The sequence below is a fragment of the Bombina bombina genome, chromosome 3 (assembly GCF_027579735.1).
Source record: "Bombina bombina isolate aBomBom1 chromosome 3, aBomBom1.pri, whole genome shotgun sequence".
Lineage (NCBI taxonomy): Eukaryota > Metazoa > Chordata > Amphibia > Anura > Bombinatoridae > Bombina > Bombina bombina.
The window spans coordinates 287,201,920-287,227,261 of NC_069501.1; the positions used below are offsets into that span (position 1 = coordinate 287,201,920).

Sequence of the window (25,342 nt, forward strand, 5' to 3'; positions counted from 1 at the left end):
GATGACCGCGGAGCTGAAGACCGATGATCGCGGAGCTGAAGACCGAAGACCCTGGAGCTGAAGACCGGCGACCCTGGAACTAAAGATCGGCGACCACGGAGCCATGGAGCGTGGAGGATCCTCTTTGTACGATCGCCGCCGTACACTGAATAGTGAATTCAAGGTACGCAATTAAAGATGGCGTCCCTTGAATTCCTATTGGCTGATTTGATTCTTCAAATTCAAATCAGCCAATAGGATGAGAGCTACTGAAATCCTATTGGCTGCCAACATTCCATTGAGGATGTGTGTGCAACTGCCGATGGTGACGGACATTACAAACGCAATTATAGTATAAATATAGTTCAGGGGCGTATTATGGCCTAAGCAAACAAGGCACTGGCCTAGGGTGGCAGATTATGGGGGGCCCACACTTTTTGTTCATCCCACCACAGTGAAATCTCTGCACGCATCGCCATTTAGATTTTGCTGACTACTTAGCTAAATCAACTAGCACAGCACAGAACAGCACTGGCAGCTGAACTAGTAGTTGAAGGGCTAGGCGGGTGGGCTGGTAAGATGTTTTCTTTCCAAGTTTCCAACAGTAACCATGCCTCTGCTCACAGCCCGCTGCCCTTAATGAACTAGATAGTGCAAAGCTGAGACAAACATTCTTAATCCGACCTCAAGCGAAAACACTGGATCGCTTACCGAACAAACTCAAATAACTTTATTAAAAAAGTTGTTTGAGATTTAAGTCAGGTGAGCGGTCCAGTGTTTTCACTTGAGGGTTAAAGTTTTAATTGTTACCAGAAGCAGGACCGAGCGGAGTAGTAGTCACCGTCACATGCTGGAATAACGTTCATGTGACCGCAACTATATTGTGAAAACTGGAGGTAGTGATGTAGTAAAATGAGCCAGTATGAGCCCACGCACACTCAATGAACAGAGGTAACGAGCTGAGGTTGGTGCTTATATTAAAATAATTTTACTGAATCTTTTCTAGATTTGCAGTTTATGAATTAATGTGTGACTAATGTATATGGATAAAAAGTTGTATACACTACATTAGTTTTTCTAAATACAGGTAACAAAAGTTTGATTGGACTTCTATGATATCAATAAAACTGTTAAAGCTCATGCAGCTCAATAATGGATTGGATTTTTCAAATATAATTATCCTATGATAGAAAAGATGGGTTGATTAGATCAATTAGCTTCCTGTATATGAATTTGTCCTTGCATTGCAATTCATAGAGATATTTGGGCTAATATATGTATTATTGCAATAGCATACTATGAATTTTTTTTTATAAATTAAACAACTCTAATCATGGTATATACAACAAGAGCAAAAAATAGAAAATAATCACCTAGATTACGAGTTTTGCGTTAGGCTTAAAAAGCAGCGCTGGCCGGTCCTAATGCTGCTTTTTAATGCCCGCTGGTATTACGAGTCTTGCAGGTACAGATGTACCGCTCACTTTTTTGGCCAGACTTGGCAATACCGCAAATCCACTTACGTAAATTGCGTATCCTCTTTTTTCAATGGGACTTACATAGTGCCGACATTACGAGTTTACCAAAAAGTGAGGATTTTCTCTACCTTAATTCCAATTGACTGATAGAATTCTATCAGCCAATCGGAATTGAAGGGACGCCATCTTGGATGACGTAATTTAAAGGAACTTTCATTCAGTGTTAGCCGTCGGATGAAGAGGATGCTCCGCGTCGGATGTCTTGAAGATGGACCCGCTCCGCGCCGGATGGATGAAGATAGAAGATGCCGTCTGGATGAAGACTTCTGCCCGTCTGGAGGACCAATTTGCCCGGCTTGGATGAAGACTTCTCCCGGCTTCGTTGAGGACTTCGGCCCGGTTGGATGAAGACTTCTCCCGGTAAGGTGATCTACAAGAGGTTAGTTTTAGGTTTTTTTAAGGCGGTATTGGGTGGGTTTTAGAGTAGGGTTGTATGTGTGGGTGGTGGGTTTTAATGTTGGGGGGGGATTTGTAATTTTTTTTACAGGTAAAAGAGCTGATTACTTTGGGGCAATGCCCTGCAAAAGGCCCTTTTAAGGGCTATTTGTAATTTAGTGTAGGGCAGGGCTTTTTTATTTTGGGGGGGCTTTTTTATTTTGTTAGGGGGATTAGATTAGGTGTAATTAGTTTAAAAATCTTGTAATTTGTTTATTATTTTCTGTAATTTAGTGTTTGTTTTTGTACTTTAGCTAATTTTATTTAATTGTATTTAATTTAGGGAATTAATTTAATTATAGTGTAGTGTTAGGTGTTAGTGTAACTTAGGTTAGGTTTTATTTTACAGGTCAATTTGTCTTTATTTTAGCTAGGTAGTTTATTAAATAGTTAATAACTATTTAGTAACTATTCTACCTAGTTAAAATAAATACAAACTTGTCTGTAAAATAAAAATAAAACCTAAGCTAGATACAATGTAACTATTAGTTATATTGTAGCTAGCTTAGGGTTAATTTTATAGGTAAGTATTTAGTTTTAAATAGGAATAATTTAGTTAATGATATGAATTTTATTTAGATTTTTTAAAATTATATTTAAGTTAGGGGGGGTTAGGGTTATACTTAGGTTTATGGGTTAATAACTTTAGAATAGTGGCAGCGACGTTGGGGGCGGCAGATTAGGGGTTAATAAATATAATTTAGTTGTCGACGATGTTGGGGGCAGCAGATTAGGGGTTAATAAGTATAATGTAGGTGGCGGCGATGTCCGGAGCGGCAGGTTAGGGGTTAATAGTTATAATGTAGGTGTCGGCGATCTCGGGGGCGGCAGATTAGGGGTTAATAAGTGTAAGATTCGGGGTGTTTAGACTTGGGGTTTATGTTAGGGTGTTAGGTGTAAACATAAGTTTTATTTCCCCATAGGAATCAATGGGGCTGCGTTAGGAGCTAAACGCTGCTTTTTTGCAGGTGTTAGACTTTTTTTCAGCCGGCTCTCCCCGTTGATTCCTATGGGGAAATCGTGCACAAGCACACACAACCAGCTCACTGCTAACGTAAGCAGGGCTGGTATTGGAGTGAGATGTGGAGCAAAATTTTGCTCAACGCTCACTTTTTTTCTGTTAACGCCGGGTTTGTAAAAACCCGTAATACCAGCGCTGTCTGTAAGTGAGCGGTGAGCATAAACTGCTCGTTAGCACCGCATAGCCTCTAACGCAAAACTCATAATCTAGGTGAATGTGATTTAATTTAAATAAAAGTAATTGTTCTGTGCTTTGGAAATTCAATTTAGTTTAGCACTAAATGCAAATTTAAATGTACTATTCCCAATGTATGAAATAAAAGCAACATACATTATTACAAGTAATGTGGGTGAACATTTACTTTAGAAATGCCATGAAAAATAAAATAATGTCATGTTAAACCCTGACCATAAAAATATTGTCTAAAAAAGGCCTACAACCTAGGGGGGGGGGCAGCAGACGTTTGAGTGCCTAGGGCAGTACAAAGCCTAAATACGCCACTGATATAGTTTTCATCTACTCTAGTGCTAATAGGGTACACTGGCTTTTTATCCGTATAACAACATACCTTCTACAATATTATCACCTCTGCTATATTTATCCACTACCCATTTTCTAATATTACCGAATAAATAACATAGATTTGCTTTGTGGAAGTTGATCTTCGAGTCTGCGGATGCACCTACCCTTGCTAACTAGGTATACTAAGTAATCTTATTTAAAAAAATAATTGTAACATACAGCTCATATGGAACCATAGAACCAGATCTGAACTAGCAGTACTTAAAGTCAATGGCTTGCTAAGATAAATAGAGTTATAATCTAGACATAATTATAGCGACATATAAAGATGTGCAGAGAAAAAAGAAAGAAAAAAGAGGAAGAGAGAAAAGATAGTGAAAAGAGAGAGCAGAGCTTGGCCAGCCCAATCGTAAGACAACTGCTACTAAACGTTTGCGGTGGATCAATACATAGGGGTAGATTTACCAAGCAGCGGATGCTGCAATCTTCCCCCGAAGTTTCCATCTCGCTGTAAACTTAAGTTAAAAAGCAGCGGTCGTAAGACACATTCTCCTTAACTCATCCTCTGAGTTGGCGGACTGCAATCATCCTGATCCAATACAATTGAGATCATTGACACCCCCTGCTTGTGACCAATTGGCCGCGAATGTGCTGGGGGCGGCATTGCACAAGCAGTTCACCAAAATGCTTGTGCAATGTTAAATGCCGCATTTAGCGATGTCGGGTGGACTTGATTCGCTACAGAAAATCGTGTCCGCACACCATTTGATAATTCGGCCCCATAGTGTGAGGTTTTATATAACTCTGCAACACCTCCACTAGAGGATGGCTTTACCACTAGGGTAAAAATCTGCAAACATAGTGCACCTTGAGGATCTATGCAGGCTTTTAACAACGTAGTTCACAAACATGTTATGGGGTACAAAACATGACTGTAAAGCACTGTAAATAATGTTGAGGGGTCAATCACGTGAACCAGAGGATGACACTACAATCCCTTGCAGCTAGCTGTCAACATGGTATAAAAAGATTAAGGAACTTCATTTTTGCTCCTAATGTGTTATTGTATGTATTTATGGTGGTTATAGGGGCGAGCATAGATCCTGTGTTGTTATACCATGTTGACAGATAGCTACATGGGATTGTAGTGTCATCCTCTGGTTCAGGTGTTGCTCGGCCCCTTTCAACTTTATTTACAGTGCTTTACTGTCATATTTTGTTTTGTACCACATAATGGGCCAGATTATGAGTGGAGCGCAAATGTTTTTCATGATCGTTTGTGCGCAGGTTAAATTGCGCAGGTATTACAAGTTGAAAGTAAACAATATCGTTTGAGCGCAATTCAAGTTAACGTGGGTAACTGTTTTGCAAAACATAAAAGTTGCACAAAAATACAATAAAAAAATATATTACACAGTACACTTACACTTATAATAACACCATCTAATAAAAATGATTTAAAAAAAAATATTGCACACAAAAGGTTCAAAGATATGAGCTCTCAGGTTTTAGAAGAAAAAAAAGGCAGGCAAAGGGCTTTAACATAGATATACATACATATACAAGTCTAAAGATGTTTATGTATGTTTATATACAGACATATATACACATATTAACACATACAGGGAGTGCAGAATTATTAGGCAAGTTGTATTTTTGAGGATTAATTTTATTATTGAACAACAACCATATTCTCAATGAACCCAAAAAACTCATTAATATCAAAGCTGAATAGTTTTGGAAGTAGTTTTTAGTTTGTTTTTAGTTTTAGCTATTTTAGGGGGATATCTGTGTGTGCAGGTGACTATTACTGTGCATAATTATTAGGCAACTTAACAAAAAACAAATATATACCCATTTCAATTATTTATTTTTACCAGTGAAACCAATATAACATCTCAACATTCACAAATATACATTTCTGACATTCAAAAACAAAACAAAAACAAATCAGTGACCAATATAGCCACCTTTCTTTGCAAGGACACTCAAAAGCCTGCCATCCATTGATTCTGTCAGTGTTTTGATCTGTTCACCATCAACATTGCGTGCAGCAGCAACCACAGCCTCCCAGACACTGTTCAGAGAGGTGTACTGTTTTCCCTCCTTGTAAATCTCACATTTGATGATGGATCACAGGTTCTCAATGGGGTTCAGATCAGGTGAACAAGGAGGCCATGTCATTAGATTTTCTTCTTTTATAGCCTTTCTTGCCAGCCACGCTGTGGAGTACTTGGACGCGTGTGATGGAGCATTGTCCTGCATGAAAATCATGTTTTTCTTGAAGGATGCAGACTTCTTCCTGTACCACTGCTTGAAGAAGGTGTCTTCCAGAAACTGGCAGTAGGACTGGGAGTTGAGCTTGACTCCATCCTCAACCCGAAAAGGCCCCACAAGCTCATCTTTGATGATACCAGCCCAAACCAGTACTCCACCTCCACCTTGCTGGCGTCTGAGTCGGACTGGAGCTCTCTGCCCTTTACCAATCCAGCCACGGGCCCATCCATCTGGCCCATCAAGACTCACTCTCATTTCATCAGTCCATAAAACCTTAGAAAAATCAGTCTTGAGATATTTCTTGGCCCAGTCTTGACGTTTCAGCTTGTGTGTCTTGTTCAGTGGTGGTCGTCTTTCAGCCTTTCTTACCTTGGCCATGTCTCTGAGTATTGCACACCTTGTGCTTTTGGGCACTCCAGTGATGTTGCAGCTCTGAAATATGGCCAAACTGGTGGCAAGTGGCATCTTGGCAGCTGCACGCTTGACTTTTCTTAGTTCATGGGCAGTTATTTTGCGCCTTGGTTTTTCCACACGCTTCTTGCGACCCTGTTGACTATTTTGAATGAAACGCTTGATTGTTCGATGATCACGCTTCAGAAGCTTTGCAATTTTAAGAGTGCTGCATCCCTCTGCAAGATATCTCACTATTTTTGACTTTTCTGAGCCTGTCAAGTCCTTCTTTTGACCCATTTTGCCAAAGGAAAGGAAGTTGCCTAATAATTATGCACACCTGATATAGGGTGTTGATGTCATTAGACCACACCCCTTCTCATTACAGAGATGCACATCACCTAATATGCTTAATTGGTAGTAGGCTTTCGAGCCTATACAGCTTGGAGTAAGACAACATGCATAAAGAGGATGATGTGGACAAAATACTCATTTGCCTAATAATTCTGCACTCCCTGTAAATCATATGCACACATATATAGACTTGGGGGTCAATTTATGTAAGTGCGAGCGGACATGATACAATGTAGCGTATTATGTCTGCTGCACATAGATAAATGTCGACAGCATACGCTGTCAGCATTTATCATTGCACCAGCAGTTCTTGTGAACTGCTGGTGCAATGCCGCCCCCTGCAGATTCGGGCAGGTAGCAGGGTGTGTCAATCAACTTGAGCATATTCGGTTGGTTTGATTTCTGTCCGCCGCCTCAAAGCAGGCGGACAGGTTATGGAGCACCAGTCTTTAGACACGGCCTTTAAACACGGGGCATCAAGCTCCGTACGGAGCTTGATAAAGTGACCCCATATTCTACTATGTGAAGAACATTGGAATGTGAAATATTAATATTTTCATGTCAGGTTAACACCCTTGAGAACAAGAGTTCGGGTAAGCACGCAAGTAGGGTGTAAGATTTTTTTCCCACTTTTTGCTTCATTGACTTATCGTGCACGCAAATATTCTAATTGCGCTAGAAGTAAGCTGTTTGCACGTGTTAGGTTAGAGCGAGCACGATAACTTTTTACTTTTAACTCATAATACAAGCGCAACCCGGCGTGCGCAAAACGTTTACTTCTAGTGCAATTAACGCTCTAGCAAAAGTGCTAAACAGGGATCTGGCCCAATATGTTTGTTGTTAAAACCCTGCATAGATCCTCAAGGTGGATGATGGTGGCAGATATTTACCCTAGTGTTGCAGAGTTATATAAAACCTCACACTATGTATTTATCCACCACAAACTTTTAGTAGTAGTTGTCTTACTCTTGGGCTGGCCAAGCTCTGCTCTCTCTTTGCACTCTTTTTTTTTTCTCTACACATCTTTATATGTCGCTATAATTATGTCTAGATTGTAACTCTATTTATCTTAGCAAGCCATTGACTTTAAGTACTGCTAGTTCAGATCTGCTTCTATGGTTCCATATGAGCTGTATGCTACACTGATGTTTTTAAATAAAATTACTTACTATGCTAAAATCCCTGTTTTTTGTGGTTGTGGGTTCATCATTTTTATCCCTCAACAAACTTCTCTGTAGCTCATGTACATAAAGGGTTTGCATACACACTTAAATAAATGATCTTTTTAAATTTAGATTTGTAGTTGTATTAACTCTCTAAAAAACAATCCTTTAGTATAAGTATAGCCTTTCCTATTAAAAAAATGTTATAAAATACAGAATTTGGCAGGTAAAACTATACTTACGTTGTAAATACAGCCGACCTCTTTAGGACAGCAGTTTTTTTTAACAACTGTGCCACAGGCTCACTGTCTAATCACAGCGCACCCGAATGTGCCATTCAACTAAATGTAGCGCACTCCCATACTAGGTGAAGCTGTCGTCTTTCCTGTAATATCTCACTGAAGATGGTAGCTGCATGTTTCGATTTTACAATAGCTATTCAACTAAACATAGCAGTCTCTGGCGCTATGTATATTGATTATTTTGTATATTTTCGTGTGATACTTTACTTACAAGTATATCTCTCACTATATCATCACTGAGGTAATATCACTCTTTTAAACGGTAAAATCTGTTTTTTTTGTTGTTGTTTCCTTGTTTTCTATATCTTAGCTCACATCCATACATCGCACTTACAAAGCTACTCTCTCCTACTGATGAATAAAATAAGATAGTCAATGTCAGGAAGTGGAGGAATAATATACTTACCTGAAATGGTGGAGTTTTAGTCATTGGATTTTCAATCCTTCAATTTTCATAAAATGGGTGAGTGCTGTGTAGGGACATGAACCAAGATATGGAATTTAAAGTAAGTAGGATTTATTTTCCAGTTTTATAATATATATATATATATATATATATATATATTTATTTTTGTATATATTTTATTTTATACTCTACAATTTTTATATTTGTTATACTTTACTTTCAAGTAAAGGGACAGTCTAGTCCAAAACAAACTTTCATTATTCAGATAGGGCATGTAATTTTAAACACTTTTCAAATTGCCATCTATCACCAATTTTGCTTTGTTCTGTTAGTATTCTTAGTTGAAAGCTAAACCTAGGAGGTTCACATACTAATTTCTAAACCCTTGAAGGCCGCCTCTCATCTCAGGGCATTTTGACAGTTTTTTACCACTAGAGGGCATTAGTTCATCTATATGAAACATAGATAACACTGCGCTCACGCACGTGTAGTTCCTAGGAGCCAGCACTGATTGGCTAAAATGCAAGTCTGTCAAAAGAACTGAAATAAGGGGGCAGTTTGCAGAGGCTTAGATACAAGGTAATCAGAGGTAAAAAGTGTATTAATATAACTGTGTTGGTTGGGGGGGCGGAGCTTCGCCGTGCTGGAGCATGGACGCTGTGTGACTGAGCTCCGGAGCTGTTGGTCCCTATTAGGCATCTAAATTGGCATTTCATACTAAATATGGACTTACCTACTCCTACCAAAAACCTAGCATCAACTGGCCCCACTTATGGACTATAACTAATATGCTGAAGATATTTTTGGCGGAGCCTGAGGCTGTCTACTATACGACTGCGGCCGCCATCTTACCGCCATCTTGCCGCCAGATGTAATGCCTTGACCTCTCAAACCCCAATCGACTCAGACCTTGATACGCGGGATCCCCGCGATATACCAACACCTCATCCACCCTGTCTAAAGTGTTCTGAGTCCCGCTATCGCTGACACGCAACAGATGAAAAGCTGTGACAGGGAGCTGCATCAGAGATCACGGCTGCATCGGGTGAGCGCGACGACACCGCAAACTGCGGTCACAGGCACAGGCAAGCACAAAACTATAAATACTCTTTTTGAACCCGAATAAGACTAGCAGGGAGGCACAGGGGTAGACCGGACTGTTTCACATCTTACAGAACCGACTGGAACACAGCATTTCCCTCCGGGGATACCGAGGCCTAGTGATACACTCTCACTCATAGGCCCCACGGCCTGCCTCCACTGCCTTCCAATCTACAACTGCTTTGAGCCCTCTTATTGTACCTGCTACTTGCCCCTCAAGGCCGTTACAATTACTGCTACCTAAGTCTCCTCTAACCATTATCATTCTCATAATTTAAGCCAGGCATTCTTACTCCCCTTCCTGTTCATGCCATCTTAACTCCCAGTATGGCAGGCAGGAAAGGTAATAAACCTGAAAAACAAGGCAAATTAACCCAGCTTGGCCCTTCATTATCATCCTTTTTCCAGCCACAAGATACTACTGGCACGACCATTATGCAGGCCACAGATTCCACTCCTGTTAACTCCACTGCCAATAACACACAAGACCCCTTGCAGTCTATTCAGTTCCAGATTGCTGGTCTCCCATCTAAATCAGATATTGCTGACTTGAAGAATTTTATTAAAAACGAAATCAAAGACCTAAAGAAGGATCTTAATGACCTTGGTTCTAGGATGGAATTCTTGGAAGAGGGACATGATCACCTTAATAACATGGTTAGCCTGAATTCCCAACAAATATCTATTCAAGACTCTATGCTGCAAAATCTGAATGATAAAATTGAGGACCTCGAAAATCGAGGGCGGAGGAACAATTTGCGACTTAGGGGAATTCCTGAGGATGTTTCTCAAGAGCAACTTAGGGCCTATGTCACTGAGCTCTTTCATGTCCTACTACCTCAAGCTCCTCCCATACAACATGATGACATCGAGAGAATCCATAGGGCCCTCAGGCCTCCTGCAAGACCCCCGGCACCTCCCAGGGATGTTATTATCAGATTTTTAAAGTTTACCACCAAGGAGGAGATCTGGCAAGCCGCTAGAACTAGGAGGACAATCCTTTTCCATAACCACAATCTACAGATCTATCAAGACCTATGCCCCCAGACAATCCAGCGCAGAAGAGAGGTTCGCTTCATCACCAAAGTCCTTCAGGAAAAAAGTATTAAATATCGATGGGGCTTCCCTTTTAGCTTAATTATCTCATTCAATGGAGGACAGATTATTTACAAAAACTTCTCTGACTTGGAGGATATATCCAGGAAACTTAACATATCTTTTGACCCCCCCTCAGAGAAAATTATTGTCCCAGCTCCTGAGCTGGACTGCTCAAGGGAAGGATCTTCCAGAGAACAAAGACCGAGTTGGTCAAGGGTAGAACCTAAACAACGCAAGACCGGCCCTACATCTTCAGCTGCAGAAACCTGAGGCCCTCTATTTACCATCCACACCCCCTGCGCACAAGCGTGGGTTTGGACTCTGGACATTTTCTCTGCTGGAACATTTCTTTCTGAAGGACTCTATGATAGGTTGTTCCAGGGGTATGTATGAACGACTTCTTTGCTTGTTTGTTTTTGTTCTTAATAACCATGCTACTCCAATATGTCCATTCTAGTTTAATTTCTACAGTTGCTAACAATGCCTTATTTTTAGTCATTTAATGTTTGATTGCCATTTAGGGTTACCCGACATCATTCCTCCCCCCCGAATGGTGTACTCACAATCCTTAATACACACCACCTATTGTTGGAAGAATTTTCATTCTTTCGTATGTTTGTTTGTTTTGCATATTCTACTTGTTGAATTCATGTTCTTTATAGTTAAATTGCAAGTTTTTGAATGTTCTAATGTTTACTGTACCAGCCTACCCAGCCGCCCCAACTACCTCAAACATTGGTCAATCACTTATCATCATGCTTCTCCTCAAACTTACTCACACTATAGTTACCATAAAACTTCACATTCAACCCACAATGATGTGTCCCCCACTCAATATAATCACAAGGCCCTTTCACCCCAAATCCACATTATTAGCAGATACTACCACCTTCTGACTGAGTATTTAGCCTCCTATCAATCCCGCACCTTTAGAAATATAAATGCCCTCACAAATATTTCCTATGGCCACACACCTTAGATCTATTAAAATAATGTCCCATAATGTTAAGGGATGGAACACCCCTCAAAAAAGATCCCAAGCCTTGAGAGACTACCATAGACAAAAAAGTGATATCATCCTAATTCAGGAGACTCATTTCAAGAAAGGCAGAGAACCCTTACAGTCCCTTAGGAAATTTGGCCAAGTGTTCTTATCCTCAAATACTTCTAAACATAATGGCGTGGGAATACTAATCCGCAAACAGATCCCCTTCCATATCACTAACATCTTCAAAGATAGAGAAGGTAGACTAATTGTTATCACTGGCAAACTTTTCAATAAAGTTATTACTATCGCCAATATATACGCTCCTAATTCCTGCCACACCCAATTTTTCCTTCAATCTTGTAACACCATCTCTGAATTATCTAGGGGCAGTTTAATTTTGGGAGGGGATTTCAATTTAGCGTTTGACTCCAACCTGGACTGTTCTTCGGGAGCATCCGCGATCCCCCAGAAGGCTCTAAAAGCGATCAAGTCTCACATCTCCAAGCTAAACGTCCATGATGCTTGGAGAATACATCATCCCATGGTCAAGGATTATACGTTTTATTCATATCCCCACCAATCCTACTCCCGCATTGATTATTTGATGATCGATGTTACTAGCTTAGCCCTGGTCCAATCCACCAATATTATGCCCATCACGTGGTCAGACCATGCCATGATCTCCTGTTCCCTCAATTGGCCCACCTCTCAAAGACAGGAACGCATGTGGAGGCTTGATGAGTCGCTCCTATCTGACCCTATAGTTAAAATACAAATAACTAAGACTCTGGAATCCTATTTCATTTCTAACACCACCCCAGACGTTTCTCCCCTCAACGTGTGGGAAGCCCACAAATGTGTACTTAGAGGAGAGCTCATAGCGATCAAAGCTGAAAGAAATAAACAAAACACCCTTGCACTTAGAAACCTCTTAGAAGAATTAGAAAAACTACAAGACTCCCATAAAAGATTCCCCAATAGCCCCTCCCTACTCGAACATATTAAACACAAACAAGGTCAGCTGACCCTCCTTTTGGGTTTGGAGGCCAAACGTAGAGCTCTTTTTCTCAGAAGAAGGTTTTACGAAGGGGGGAATAAACAAGGTAAACTATTAGCTCGTCTACTACGCAACAGAGCCTCGAGGGGTTACATTATGTCCATAAAAGACAAAACAGGCAAGGCTTGGTCCACCTCTTCTGATATCGTGAACCAATTTCGTTCATATTACGAAGACCTTTATAACTTAGATAACACTGGCACCCCCCCTTCCCCAGAAGAAATCACTGACTACTTGACCTCCCTACACCTCCCCTCCCTGACGACAGAACAAAAATCTGACCTGGAATCACCTTTCACGTTAAAAGAACTACAGAAAGCCATCCTCTCCTTCCCCCCGGGCAAGGCCCCAGGCCCTGATGGCTTTGGCCACTCATATTATTCCAAATTTATAGATACCCTTGCCCCCCACCTGTTGGCCCATTTCACCGATATCGACAATAATAAATTCTTCTCTTCCCAATCCCTTCTAGCACATATCTCCGTAATTCCTAAACCTAATAAATCCCCCGATTCTATTCCCAACTACAGACCGATCTCCCTGCTAAATGCAGATGTAAAAATTTACGCCAAAATGATAGCAACTAGATTGAACCAACATCTCCCATCCTTAATCCATCAGGATCAGGTGGGATTCATTCCCTTCAGGGAGGCAAAAGATAATACGGTCCGCAATCTCCACCTCTTATGGCATTCTAAAAAACAAGGCCTTCCCGCGATCTGGTTATCCACCGACGCGGAGAAGGCCTTTGACCGGGTCCGATGGTCCTTCCTCAAATCCACCTTACAGACCATGGGGTTAGGGGAGCTCATGATTCACAGAATTTTTGCCCTATACCATAATCCTAGTGCTCGAATCTCCTTAAATGGTATCCTTTCCTCGCCATTCCCGATTTCGAATGGTACTAGGCAGGGATGCCCCTTATCCCCACTTTTGTTTGTATGCCTATTAGAGACATTTGCCACTAAGATCAGACTAAACCCAGATATCAAGGGCATAACAGTAGGTGGTGAGACATATAAATTATCCCTTTTTGCAGACGATGTGCTGTTCTCCCTTACTTCTCCCGACACATCGATCCCTATCCTTCTAGAGGAACTTTCGCTTTTTAATAAACTAACCAATTTCCTCATTAATCAGGCCAAATCAGAATACCTTGGAGTCTCACTACCACATACTCTTGCTCAACAAATTGAATTACTTTGCCCCTTCCGCAGGTGTAGAACCTCCTTACGATACCTAGGTATCCACCTCACCGAGGATTTAGAGACTATCTTTAATCTAAACTATGCCCCCCTAAAGCTATCCCTAGAGAGGGAGCTCTCGTCATGGCACTCAAGACACCTATCATGGATTGGCAGAATTAATGCCATAAAAATGACAGCCTTCCCCAGACTTCTATACCTGCTACAAACCCTCCCTGTCCCACTTCCTCCCCATTACCTTAAGAATTTACAACAACTATTTAGTTCATTTATATGGAGAGGCGGTCACTCAAGGATTAATAAGCGAATAATGCTAACCCCTCGTATACATGGCGGCCTCGGGGTCCCTAACTTAGAGCTTTATAGATCTGCTATTTTCATCCAGCGAATACTCAACTGGAGGGTCCATAAGACTCAGAAGAGGTGGATCTCGCTTGAGGAACACTTACATAAAGATTTACACTTACATTCCATGTGCTGGACTCCCCGATCCGCACCCACCGTTAAAAACTTAGATAATCCTATCACTAAGGAAACCCTAATTCAATGGGAGAGGGCAAACGTGACCAATCCATACCTTTCTTCCAGACCTTCCCCGCTTACCTCGTTAGTACACAACCCTGAGTTCTCTCTGACAGAGCTAAGAACCCATTCCTTGCATATTATCCCTTCCCCTGATGTGGCGATTCATCACCTCTCTGATAACGATCACCTGCACTCTCAGGCAAAACTACAAGAATTAAACTTTGACTGGGCCCATAACTGGTTTAATTACAGGAGACTTCACCATTATATCACTTCACACAAATATTTATACAATATGCTCAGACCTAAGACTAAGCTTGAGACTCTATTATCATCCCCTATCTCCTTAAATCACACCCTATCCAAGATATACTCTATACTATCCCACCCCCCTCCTGGCAACTTACCGGAAACTATTGAGTCCTGGGAAAGGGAACTAGGAGTCATCATCCTACCTCATACAGCATCCTCTATTTTTATTAACACCAAATCTTCTTCATCCTCGGCAGCTATGCTGGAGATGAACTATAAAATCCTCCATAACTGGTACCTCACCCCCAGACGTTTGCATAAATTGTACCCCACAACAGGTAATCGATGCTGGCGCTGTGGCCACGTTGGCAGTGGCATGGGCCACATGTGGTGGTGGTGCAACAGCATAAACTCATATTGGAGAACCCTCATAGGGGAAATTGAAAAAAATCTTTCAGCTTACATTACCATTAGATCCGCTAATATTTCTCTTAAACAAACATATTAAGCTACCCTCTAAAGCCCACATCACCCTATTACGCATTCTCACAAATAGTGCCAAATCCCTCATTGCTAAATCCTGGAAATCTCCAGATCCACCAAATGTAACACTTTGGAGACTCAAAGTCACTGACCTTATAGAATTGGAAGAGTATAGATCTTTCAGGCTGGACTCCAGAGACATATTTCTTATTGCCCAAGATATGTGGACAAAATATATGAAAACAGTAACATCAGTCAGTGAATTACCCCTACTGACGTAACTATTTCCCTGTGAGTACATTAATTCTCATAACTGATATCCATATAGGAGAACACCTACCCCCTCTTACTACTTTAGCTGGTACTTCTCAACTCAACCCAATTTAACTCAAATGTATTGTATTCTATTTTACCTGAATTCTTTCATTTTCATTTTCTCTATGTCTCCCCCTTCCCTCTCTCTGGCCGTCAAGGCCACTCCCTGTTTAGTTTAAAAAGAATTTTTTTTTCTCTCAATGATTAATGTTGTTAACTGGAAATGGTCATTATGTTACATATAAGATTGTCATATTCCTTATATCTTGACTAATCCTTGTTATATGTTTGCCAAACTATTTCAATAAAAAAGAACTTGGAATAATATAACTGTGTTGGTTATGCAAAACTAGGGAATGAGTAATAAAGGGATTATCTATCTTTTAAAACAATAAATATTCTGGTGTAGACTGTCCCTTTAATATCACTCTTTTAAACAATAAAATCTATGTCTTGTTTTTTCTTTTTCAGAGTTATTACAAAGCAAACGGACAGAAATAATCAACTCCTGTACCTCACCACAAATTGATGATCTTCTGGATGACTTAAGATCAGAAAACATATTTAGTAAAGCAGAGTTTGAATGTATCAGAGAGGGATATTCCAAACCAAAAGACAAATGTCGTACCCTGTTAAACATGGTGATCAAAAAAGGAGACAAATCCAGCATCTTCTTGCTTCAGAGACTAGGACTAGCAGGTAGTGACTTTTGACTTTAGATATATTTTTGGTTTTTGAACATATAAAAAAAATCAATATGGGAAAAGGCTCTCCAGGCACACAGTTTGGACAACCATAGTAGATTAATTGTAATATAAGCCAGGAGGCCCATATTATATACAAGTTAAAAAAGTAGGAAAAAAATACAAATAAAGTTGAAAGATTCAAATTATTTTCATTTAATCATAAGACAGAAGCTTCAGTATTCAGTATCCCATCCCCATCCTCGCACTTTTTTCCCTTGGCATTTAATTATTGTTACTGCTGCGTATTGTTGTTGATACTGATTTTCTGACTTTCATTTCTGTTTAAGAGTTTTCTGGGGTTTTATCCCATAGTTGTTTTGTTTTTTTTCTCTTATGTGTTCTTTTTTTCCTCTTACCTTCCTTCTTCATAAGCATGGGTCATACCTTTTTGTTTTTCCTTATTATATCTTGTTACTTTTTCTGTTGAGGACTGGATTCTACTCCTGTTTTTACCCAAGTTACCTTCTTACTTGGAAGGTATTCTTTCACTTAAAGCACACAGAGCACACTGTTTACAGGTGCCCTTTAGACAATGCATGCACATGGTTCTATCAAGGGTGTCAAGGGTACTAATTAGTGATATCATTTTCTACTACCTATCATTACCGTTATTTATTTATTTGATATCCCCCTTCTGTCTCCTTTACCTCTCCCCTTGCTCTGCACATGTATAAAAAAAATTTCCTTGCAAATTCAGGTTAGCAGCACCTATGAGGTTTGTGGGTGCCACACTAATGATCGGGGTGCACTGCGGTCTTAAAACTACTACTGTATGTGGCTTCAGATATATATATATATATTTTTAATAATCCTTTATTGAGATTCTTAGTACAGAAACAGCCGTAAAATACCATAACAAGCAATATACATAAACAGTTAACTGCCATTTTCCAGTGGTTATATTATTAACCCTTAAGTTTAAAACATCACTAGACAATAGTTGTATATTACATAGTTATCAGCAACATGAGAATCTCGTTTTATAACATATAAGAAGATTATAGCTTTTAACAGTTGCTATGTCGATGGTTGCATACCAACCAACTAATAAAGGAAAAACATAAGTCTGCGAATTATAACCACAGAAATGATATACTTATAATAAGCTCAGATTAGTTCACTATGACACATAATTAGGTGAGCAAAATACTTTTAGTACAAGTAGATGATATGCTCCATAGATGAACTACTAAAAGGCATAGAATTAAGGTGAATAGGTAAATACTACAAAACGCATTCACTAACAACTCCTGGCAAGAGGGGGCATTGTCTAATCAAAATGGAGGGAAGAGAAAAAAAAAAAGAAAAAAAAAGGAAAGGGGTCTGAAATGTTACAGCAACCAGAGGTCAAGCCAGCGTAAGGAGGGCCTTGAGCCTATGTTCTAGTTTGTTCAGCATTCTAAAGGCATAGAGTTCCATAGATTTAATATACTCCATAATGTCTAAAATCTTAGTAAAAGTGGGAGGAGAAGATTGTTTCCAATCTCTCGCTATTGCTAACTTCGTGGCCATTAACAGATATACCATAAGGGCTTTGTCTGTCTTTTGGAGACTTGCGGTGCCATGATTTAGCAGTCCCACTGCAGGGTCCATGTGTATATTGATATGTTAGTCATGTAGGGTCCTGAAAACAGTTCTCCAGAGACCCTTAATCCTTGGACACTCCCACCAGATATGTAAAGGTGTACCCAAGTTTCCACATTCTCTCCAACAAAGGGGGGGAGATCTATAAAATTTATAAAGTGTGGTAGGGACTAAGTGCCAACGCACAGTTATTTTATAGTAGAGCTCCCATAACGTTGCACAATGTAATAGTTTTTTGACTACCACCAACTCCCTAAATCACTCCTCAGTCTCAGTTACCGTGTGAAGATCTCTCTCCCAAGCTAAATATTGATTGTGCTTAGCAGGTATTGGAGGTGTAGTTAGAAGGAAATAATGAAAAGAGAGGGATCTCTTGAGAGGTTTACCCAGAGCCCTATGTTCCCATTTGGTGAGTTTTCTAGAGTTGCGCCCATCTAGACCCCAGGAGGTCAGTATGCTTGCTAGGTGGAGATATTTAAAATGCAATGAATATGAAAGTGAAAATAGCTGACTCACAGATGGGAAGTCCATTAATTTGTCTGTCTTATATAAGTCTGAGATTGGGAGATTCGCAGAATCAGCCAATTTAGAGAGATGTATTTCAGGAAGGGATATCAATATTGTACATATTTTGTATATCGGTGAAGGATGGGGGGAAAGGTTTGGTAAGTGTTTCCTCGTGTCTCAGTGTTTAAGTTTGTCTAAAATAAGCAGGTGAACAATGTTTAAGCTACTTCTCAGATGAGAGGGGATCCAGGGGAGATCAGATAAATTGATGCCCCTAGGTAGGAGAGATTGCTCAACTTCCTGCTAACAAAAACTGGCTGCCGGCATACTCCAGCTCGTCAGGGGGAGGGAACAAAACAAATAGGTGCGCTTCAGTAAAAAAGCCATCTTGACTGCAGCAATTCTACCAGTGCAAGAAAATTCCCTGTATTCCCAGCCATTTAACAATCTCTCAAACTCTGGGAGGCGGTCTGTGAAGTTTTTGGAGATGTACTCCAAGAATGAGGTAACAAACAGTCTGTAGACAAACTGGATAAATTGTTCCAAAGAATTTTATTCAAGTGAAAAACAAAAGGTACACACCACTCTACACACCACTCTACACACCACAGCTAACATCCAACGCGTTTCCTGCCGCTAAACGGCACTTCATCAGGGATAAACTCAGCTGTTACACACCTTCCTTTAATAGGCACGCCGCTTTCATACTATTTAAAGAAACAGTTCTATTTACATAGCAGACTGCTTAATGGAATACAAATACAGATATAAAATATACAATAAATACATACTGGCTGACTGAGTGTATTGATCTTACCAGATTATAACATTATTACATATCGAATGATTACTTATTCGATATGTGGTGTGTGGAGTGGTGTGTTCATTTTGTTTTTCACTTGAATAAAATTCTTTGGAACGATTTATCCAGTTTGTCTACATACTGTTTGTTACCTCATTGTTGGAGTATTTTTCGTTGATAGAGCGCTGGAGAAAGCCGTGGAGGTTTTTACAGTCACGGTTCCTTAACTGCATTTACACTGTCCGGTGAGGCGGAGTTTGTCGAGATCATCCACTATCCCGCAGAGTGGGGCTGGTTAACAGTGAGTAACCTGGAGGTGTTTTTACAACACACAAAATTTACACACGCTCAACTCCTTGCAAATGTTGTCTTTATTATCTACAAGTCACCTGAGATACATGATACTATACAGCAATATACTTGAAGACTGAGGTGGTCTCTAGTGTGATACATGGACTAATGTTACATATTCAATACATTGTGTGAATGAGAACACTCCAGCTGAACTTGTATGCCTTAACACCGCATGTTACAATTGCTATTGAGATTCATGGGTGTTATCAGTTGAGGGATTTTGCTTATGTTTTTCTTCCTTATGTATTAATACCCGCCAAACAGACTGATTATTACGGTCATCTATAGTAGCCATAATATATTTATGATATACTGGCTACAACCATACCTTTTACTATCGGTACATCTTAAAGATACCTATACAAGTTACAACAGTGAATAATATCCTGTTACAGAATCAGCTGTTGTTTTATTCGCAAAAGTGAAGGGTAATATTATTACTATGAGTCCAAACATCACAGGTCACTAAGGCAAATATAAATTAAGTTTTTGGAGATGACTACCTGTAGGTCAGGGCTCAAATGTACTCCTAGATGTTTGATTGAGCATGGGGACCAATGAAAAGGGTATCTATGTTTCAGTTCTATGAGGATGGTCTGGGGGATATGGATATGAAGCACTTCTGTTTTTGTTAGGTTGAGTTTGTACTGGCTATACTTACTATAGCTGTCAATGGCATCAAATATCACTGGCATAGATGTCTCAGGAGATGTCAGAAGCAAAGTGACATCATCGGCGAACAAAGCTTTTTTATGCTGGGTGCTACCGAATGACATTCCTGTAATATTAGGGTTTAACCTGATGGCTTAGGCAAGGGGCTCTATGGCCAGGGCAAACAACAAGGGTGACAGTGGGCAGCCCTGCCTAGTACCATTAGTAATGGTAAAGAATTCTGAGGCAAACCCCACTCCTCTAACCCTTGCAGATGGGTGGGAATAGAGGGCCCGGACCCCCAACACAAACTGTTGAGGAAAATTAACCATCTCCAAAACCTTCCACAAATAGTCCCATCTGACCCTGTCAAACGCCTTCTAGGCATCAAGTGACAGGGCCAGGAGGAGAACCTTCCATCTATTAGCTTCATATAGTATAGATATAATGCGACGCGTGTTGTCAGGACCTTCTCTACCTGGTTCAAATCCCACTTGATCTTTGTGAATTATATTTGGGATTACTCCTGCCAATCTATTAGCAAGTATTTTTGAATACATCAGAGTTTATGAGTGAGATGGGTCTGTAGCTCTGGCAGAGTTGTGGGTCCTTACCCGTTGGTGATAATGGTGATAATGTTGGCTTCTAGAAATTCACTGAGGACATTGCATGAACTAGCAAAATCGTTAAAGGTCTTCACCAATAAGGGGTTTATGGTCCGCCGCCCGGAGCTTTACTCGCTTTAACCTGTTTAACTACTTCCTGGAGTTCCTCTAAGGTGATTGGGGATCTAAGTTTCTCAGTCTGCTCCTCCCCTAGACTTGGAAGGTGGAGCAAGTTGAGATACATGCGGGTAGTTGGGGCAGTGGTATCATGACTAATTTGCGAGTCTTGTAGATTATATAAAGAAGAATAGTATGATCGGAATGATTCCCCAATATCTCCTGGGGATGTTGCCAGAACTTACCTTTCTTGATAGAGGAAATTCGTATTTGGACTTGCCTATGCCTAAGTTTGGCTGCTAACATGGCATTCGCTTTATTTCCATGTGAATAAAATATTTGTCTGAACCTGCTTAACATTTTTTGAGTCCTAGCTAGCTCGAGGTGTCCGCGCGAATCTTCTGGGACAAGCCTAGACTAGTAGGATTTGTTTTTTGCAAGGATGATAAAGTCCTATATAAACAGGTTAGCTCCGCTAAGGACTTTCCTTGCATCTTACGGGCTAGTGCTGCCTGCTTTATGCATAGTCCCCTGATAAAAGCCTTGAGGGATGCCCAGACAACTTGTATAGGAGACTGACCTGTATCATTAAATGTTATGAATTCCTTCATTTGTTTGTCAAATTGTCGGAAAAGGTTAGGGTCTTTCATAAACCAGTCATCATACTTCCAATTCAAACTCGAGATTTTAGAAGGAGGATGAAGGGAGATCATGACGGGGTCATGATCAGACCATGCAGTTAATTGTATTGACAAGCTATGCATCCCTATCCGTAGGATGTAAGGCTCTCCAAACATCATATAGTCCATATGGGGATATCAGTGATCTAAAAGAGGTGGCCAGGGAGCTGGTGGAACGATCATGGGTATACGATTTGACACCTTTTTTATCTATAGAGGGGTCCCATACTAGATTAAAATCACCCCCCAACATCAAAAGGCCCTGTGTGATTTCCATCACTAACCTAAGAATCTTCTTAAGAAATAGGATCTGATGGGTATTAGGTGCATATATATTAGTGAGAGTTTAGTTGCAGTTATTGAGCTTACATATAACTATGACATATCTCGCCTCAGGGTCTCGTTCTATGTGAAGAGTCTCAATATTTATATTATCTTTAATCAATATAGCTACTCCCCGGGCTTTAGAGCTGTAGGAGGATTCATAGGCTGTTGAGAAATTTTTAAATGAAAATTTGGAATCTGCTAACCAATGCTTCTCCTGTATATAAGCTACACTAGCTTTAGGATCGTCTTAGGTTGTTCAGTAAGATACTCCTTTTCATTCAACCCTTGGACATTATGGGTAAGAAATGTGAGATTGATGGTTTGTATATCCAGGGACAACGGGGATCAGCTAGACTAGAGAAGAAGAAAAAAACCCAGATAGTACCAGGAAGGTACTAAGGTGCTGTGTCACCTCCAGTAGCTTTCTTGTTACAGTATGCTTGCCGTGATCTGAAATAAGTGAATTCAGTGGATAAACACTGCTTCACAGTATATATATATATATATATATATATATTGTGACAGAACCCAAGGCATAGTAATGGAAGGTGTCTATATTCCCTTAAAAGTGCTGCAGTGCGGGGTATGGTCTGACAACCCCAGGGAGAATTGTTATGTTGTTTGCCACATAGAGAAAATATGTGATTTATTTCTGGGTCCCTGGGGTGGAGTATTTGGAGAGTAGGGTGGGCCAGTGCTCCACCCCGCAGTTTGCAGGTAGCACATTATGTCAAAAAGTCCAGTCCAGGAATTCTGTCTGACTCAGCTAGCTACTCACCTGCATGTGGTAATTGACAGCAGGTGCTAATAAAATCCCCAGTCAGGGGTTGAGAGGTAGATTTTTTGCCAGCAGTAAAGGGAAACTGCAAACACTCTCCTGAGAGACTGAGAGGAATTATCTCTAAAGGACAAAACTTTTGTGAAAAGCTACTTAGTGCAGACAGTTGTACTTGTTAGTAAGTGCTCAGTAGAGCAAGCCTCTTTTGTTTTGTTTATTTTGCCTGTTTTTGCCAGACCTGATAATAAACAGACTGTATTTTATAAAGCTACAACCTTGTGTGGTGTTTCCAGCTTTGAGGACTGTGTGTTTCCAAGATCCCAGGTCACAATATATATATATATATATAGTATGTTTGTACTACATTGCATTGATATATTATCTAGAAGCTTCGCATGAAAAATAAATTGTGTCTTACTGGCTGACTACTAAATTTTCAAGAAACTAATATGTGCGTATACGTCAAAATGGAAGAAAAGAACAAAATGAATATAAACAATCTCGGAACCAGATACACAAACATGCGGCATGCAAACTGGAAAGATGAAACATCACATTGATATACTAACACATCTCTAAACATAACATAACCAGTTACAAACACAAGTATATTGGTGCGCACGAGCCAACCATAAGCTCTCTACAATAAGCCTCTCAATAGGACTCTAATCATTGGCCCCTGTGGGACTGATCCTTAAACATTGTGGGGTACTGCATATTTCAGAGAGTAGAAGGGGGGATGGGGATACGTTGTGTACTCAGATCTAGAATATGTATAGTGATAGGTCGACTCAAAAGAATAAGACCTGTTCAGCTTCTAGGGGGCTCAACGCGAGGACCTTATCAGGATTTGGGTATTGCTTAGAGTAATATTACTGTCCCCAGTCATAGGTTTTAGCAAAGGTCACCAGATGTGGCTTGGGCCTCCCAGTTTTAAATGATAGCAAGTACACCTAGTCATTTGAGGACTATCAACCCCAGACGGGGGAAGCATACATATATTATGAATTAGTTAGCATTTTACTCGTAGCATCAACATAGTGAAGCAAAGCTAAGGCCTCTGTAGGGGATACCTGAGAGCTGTATAGAATAGAATAAATACAATAAGACCTTCAAATAAACATTGTGCAGAAAATTCAACATCATACACTAGTATAATACCAACTTTTTGTTCAATGTGGGCACAGATAAATGGGAATCCCAGAGTGACCCCTCTGACACCATAGTCCAGAGGATTAAGTGTTGTGAGAAGATCAACCTGCTTGGCAAGTCTATTTTCAGTATATGGCCGGGTTATAATACAATATACTTAATAATGATTCTTTTTAAAAAAAATGCATATACAAAACGATAAAATTCATTTAAATTCCTAAATTCTTTATAATAGTTAAATTTATAAACACATTTAATTATATTTCTAGAAAACCAGATATGAACCAAACTATACAAGTTTAAACTGTTGCAATATTCTTTACAAAGCAAGCCAAATATATCTTTAGAATTAACCTTATTCACAATTGAATTGCATTACATCACCACTATGAAATACCACAATATGGGTCACTCACCAACTTAAGAGTGTCTAGTTAAACGATATAACAAAATGCTTTAGCAGCCAATTTCTCTGAGCTGAAATAAACTCTTTTTAGCTACAATTAAGGCAAGTTCTAAAATATAATATAGTTACCCATAACTTTATGCACACCAGAAAGATTTACTTACAATAATGGGCCTGACTAAGGAATTGTCAGGTTTTTTTTCCCTGATCTGTTTGCCTTGTGCTGCTGGCAGCCATTTTACTCACCTCTCTTCCTGACTCTGGTGCATACTTAGTGATGCTGCTCATTTCCTGCACTTCCTTTTATGGCCAGACTGATGTACATCATCCATGTGAAACAGGATGCATTCTCAGAATTGTGATGTCATCACTTATTATTTAAAGGGCCTCGGTTCAGTATGCTTTGCCCTTGCGTTGTCTCAGACCTGTTTGTGAGAGCTCCTGTGTATTACCTGGCTGTCTGACGTCCCTCCTGGTTCCTGATCCCTGGCTTGTTCCTGACTCTGCTGTTCTCCTTGTTCCTGATTCCGGCTCATCTGACTACCAGTTCTGGTTTTGATTCCCGGCTTGTTATTTGACTTGTGGACTTTTTATTATTTTTTGCTATTAATAAAGGTGTAATTATTTTTGCACTTCTTGTCTCAGTCTGATTCCCAGCACCCTGACAGGAATATGCAATACAAAGGATATTTATCTAGCAAATAAATTAATTACTTAGCATACAAGAGTGACTAGTTAAGACTACACAGGACTATGAATGCAAGCTAAAATACAAAGTGTCCTTTTAAAATGTCTAACTGCTATTTAGTTATAGTTACCAAATACCTTTGATTTAAATATTATATATATATTTATCAATCACATATACTTCACCAATATAACCAAATCGATAATTCAGCTTCTAGAACTTCTTGTTTCACCTCATATGAAATAAGGGTATTTGCAATATGGATAATAAAAAAGTAGCCCAATTTGCTTAAAGTGACTGTGTCCCAATTTGGCAGCAGTTATTCAGTCACCAGTTCAGCAAAGAGTCAGCCAACCTCCTTCTCTCCTCTTGCATTCAGCTTATATTATCTTAATCATCAGTGAAACGATATGATAGGCCCTTCAGAAGCTTGTCTGTGATTCGCACTTGGATCTGAATATCTCATAGGTTAGTTTGGGAAACGCCTCCCTGAGCAGCCAAATGCCTTTTGGCTGTGATACCGTTCCTGATCCA

At 40.0% G+C, this 25,342-nt stretch overlaps 1 protein-coding gene across 1 annotated transcript in view; it reads left to right on the plus strand.

The window, feature by feature from the left end:
- Positions 1–25,342, plus strand: part of LOC128653198 (caspase-1-A) — a gene marked incomplete in the record, with an annotated part of 196,297 nt that overhangs the window by 13,361 nt on the left and 157,594 nt on the right. Inside the window, 1 exon segment of the mRNA XM_053706343.1 lies at positions 15,883–16,110. Within this exon segment, the coding sequence (XP_053562318.1) occupies positions 15,883–16,110 (228 nt within the window).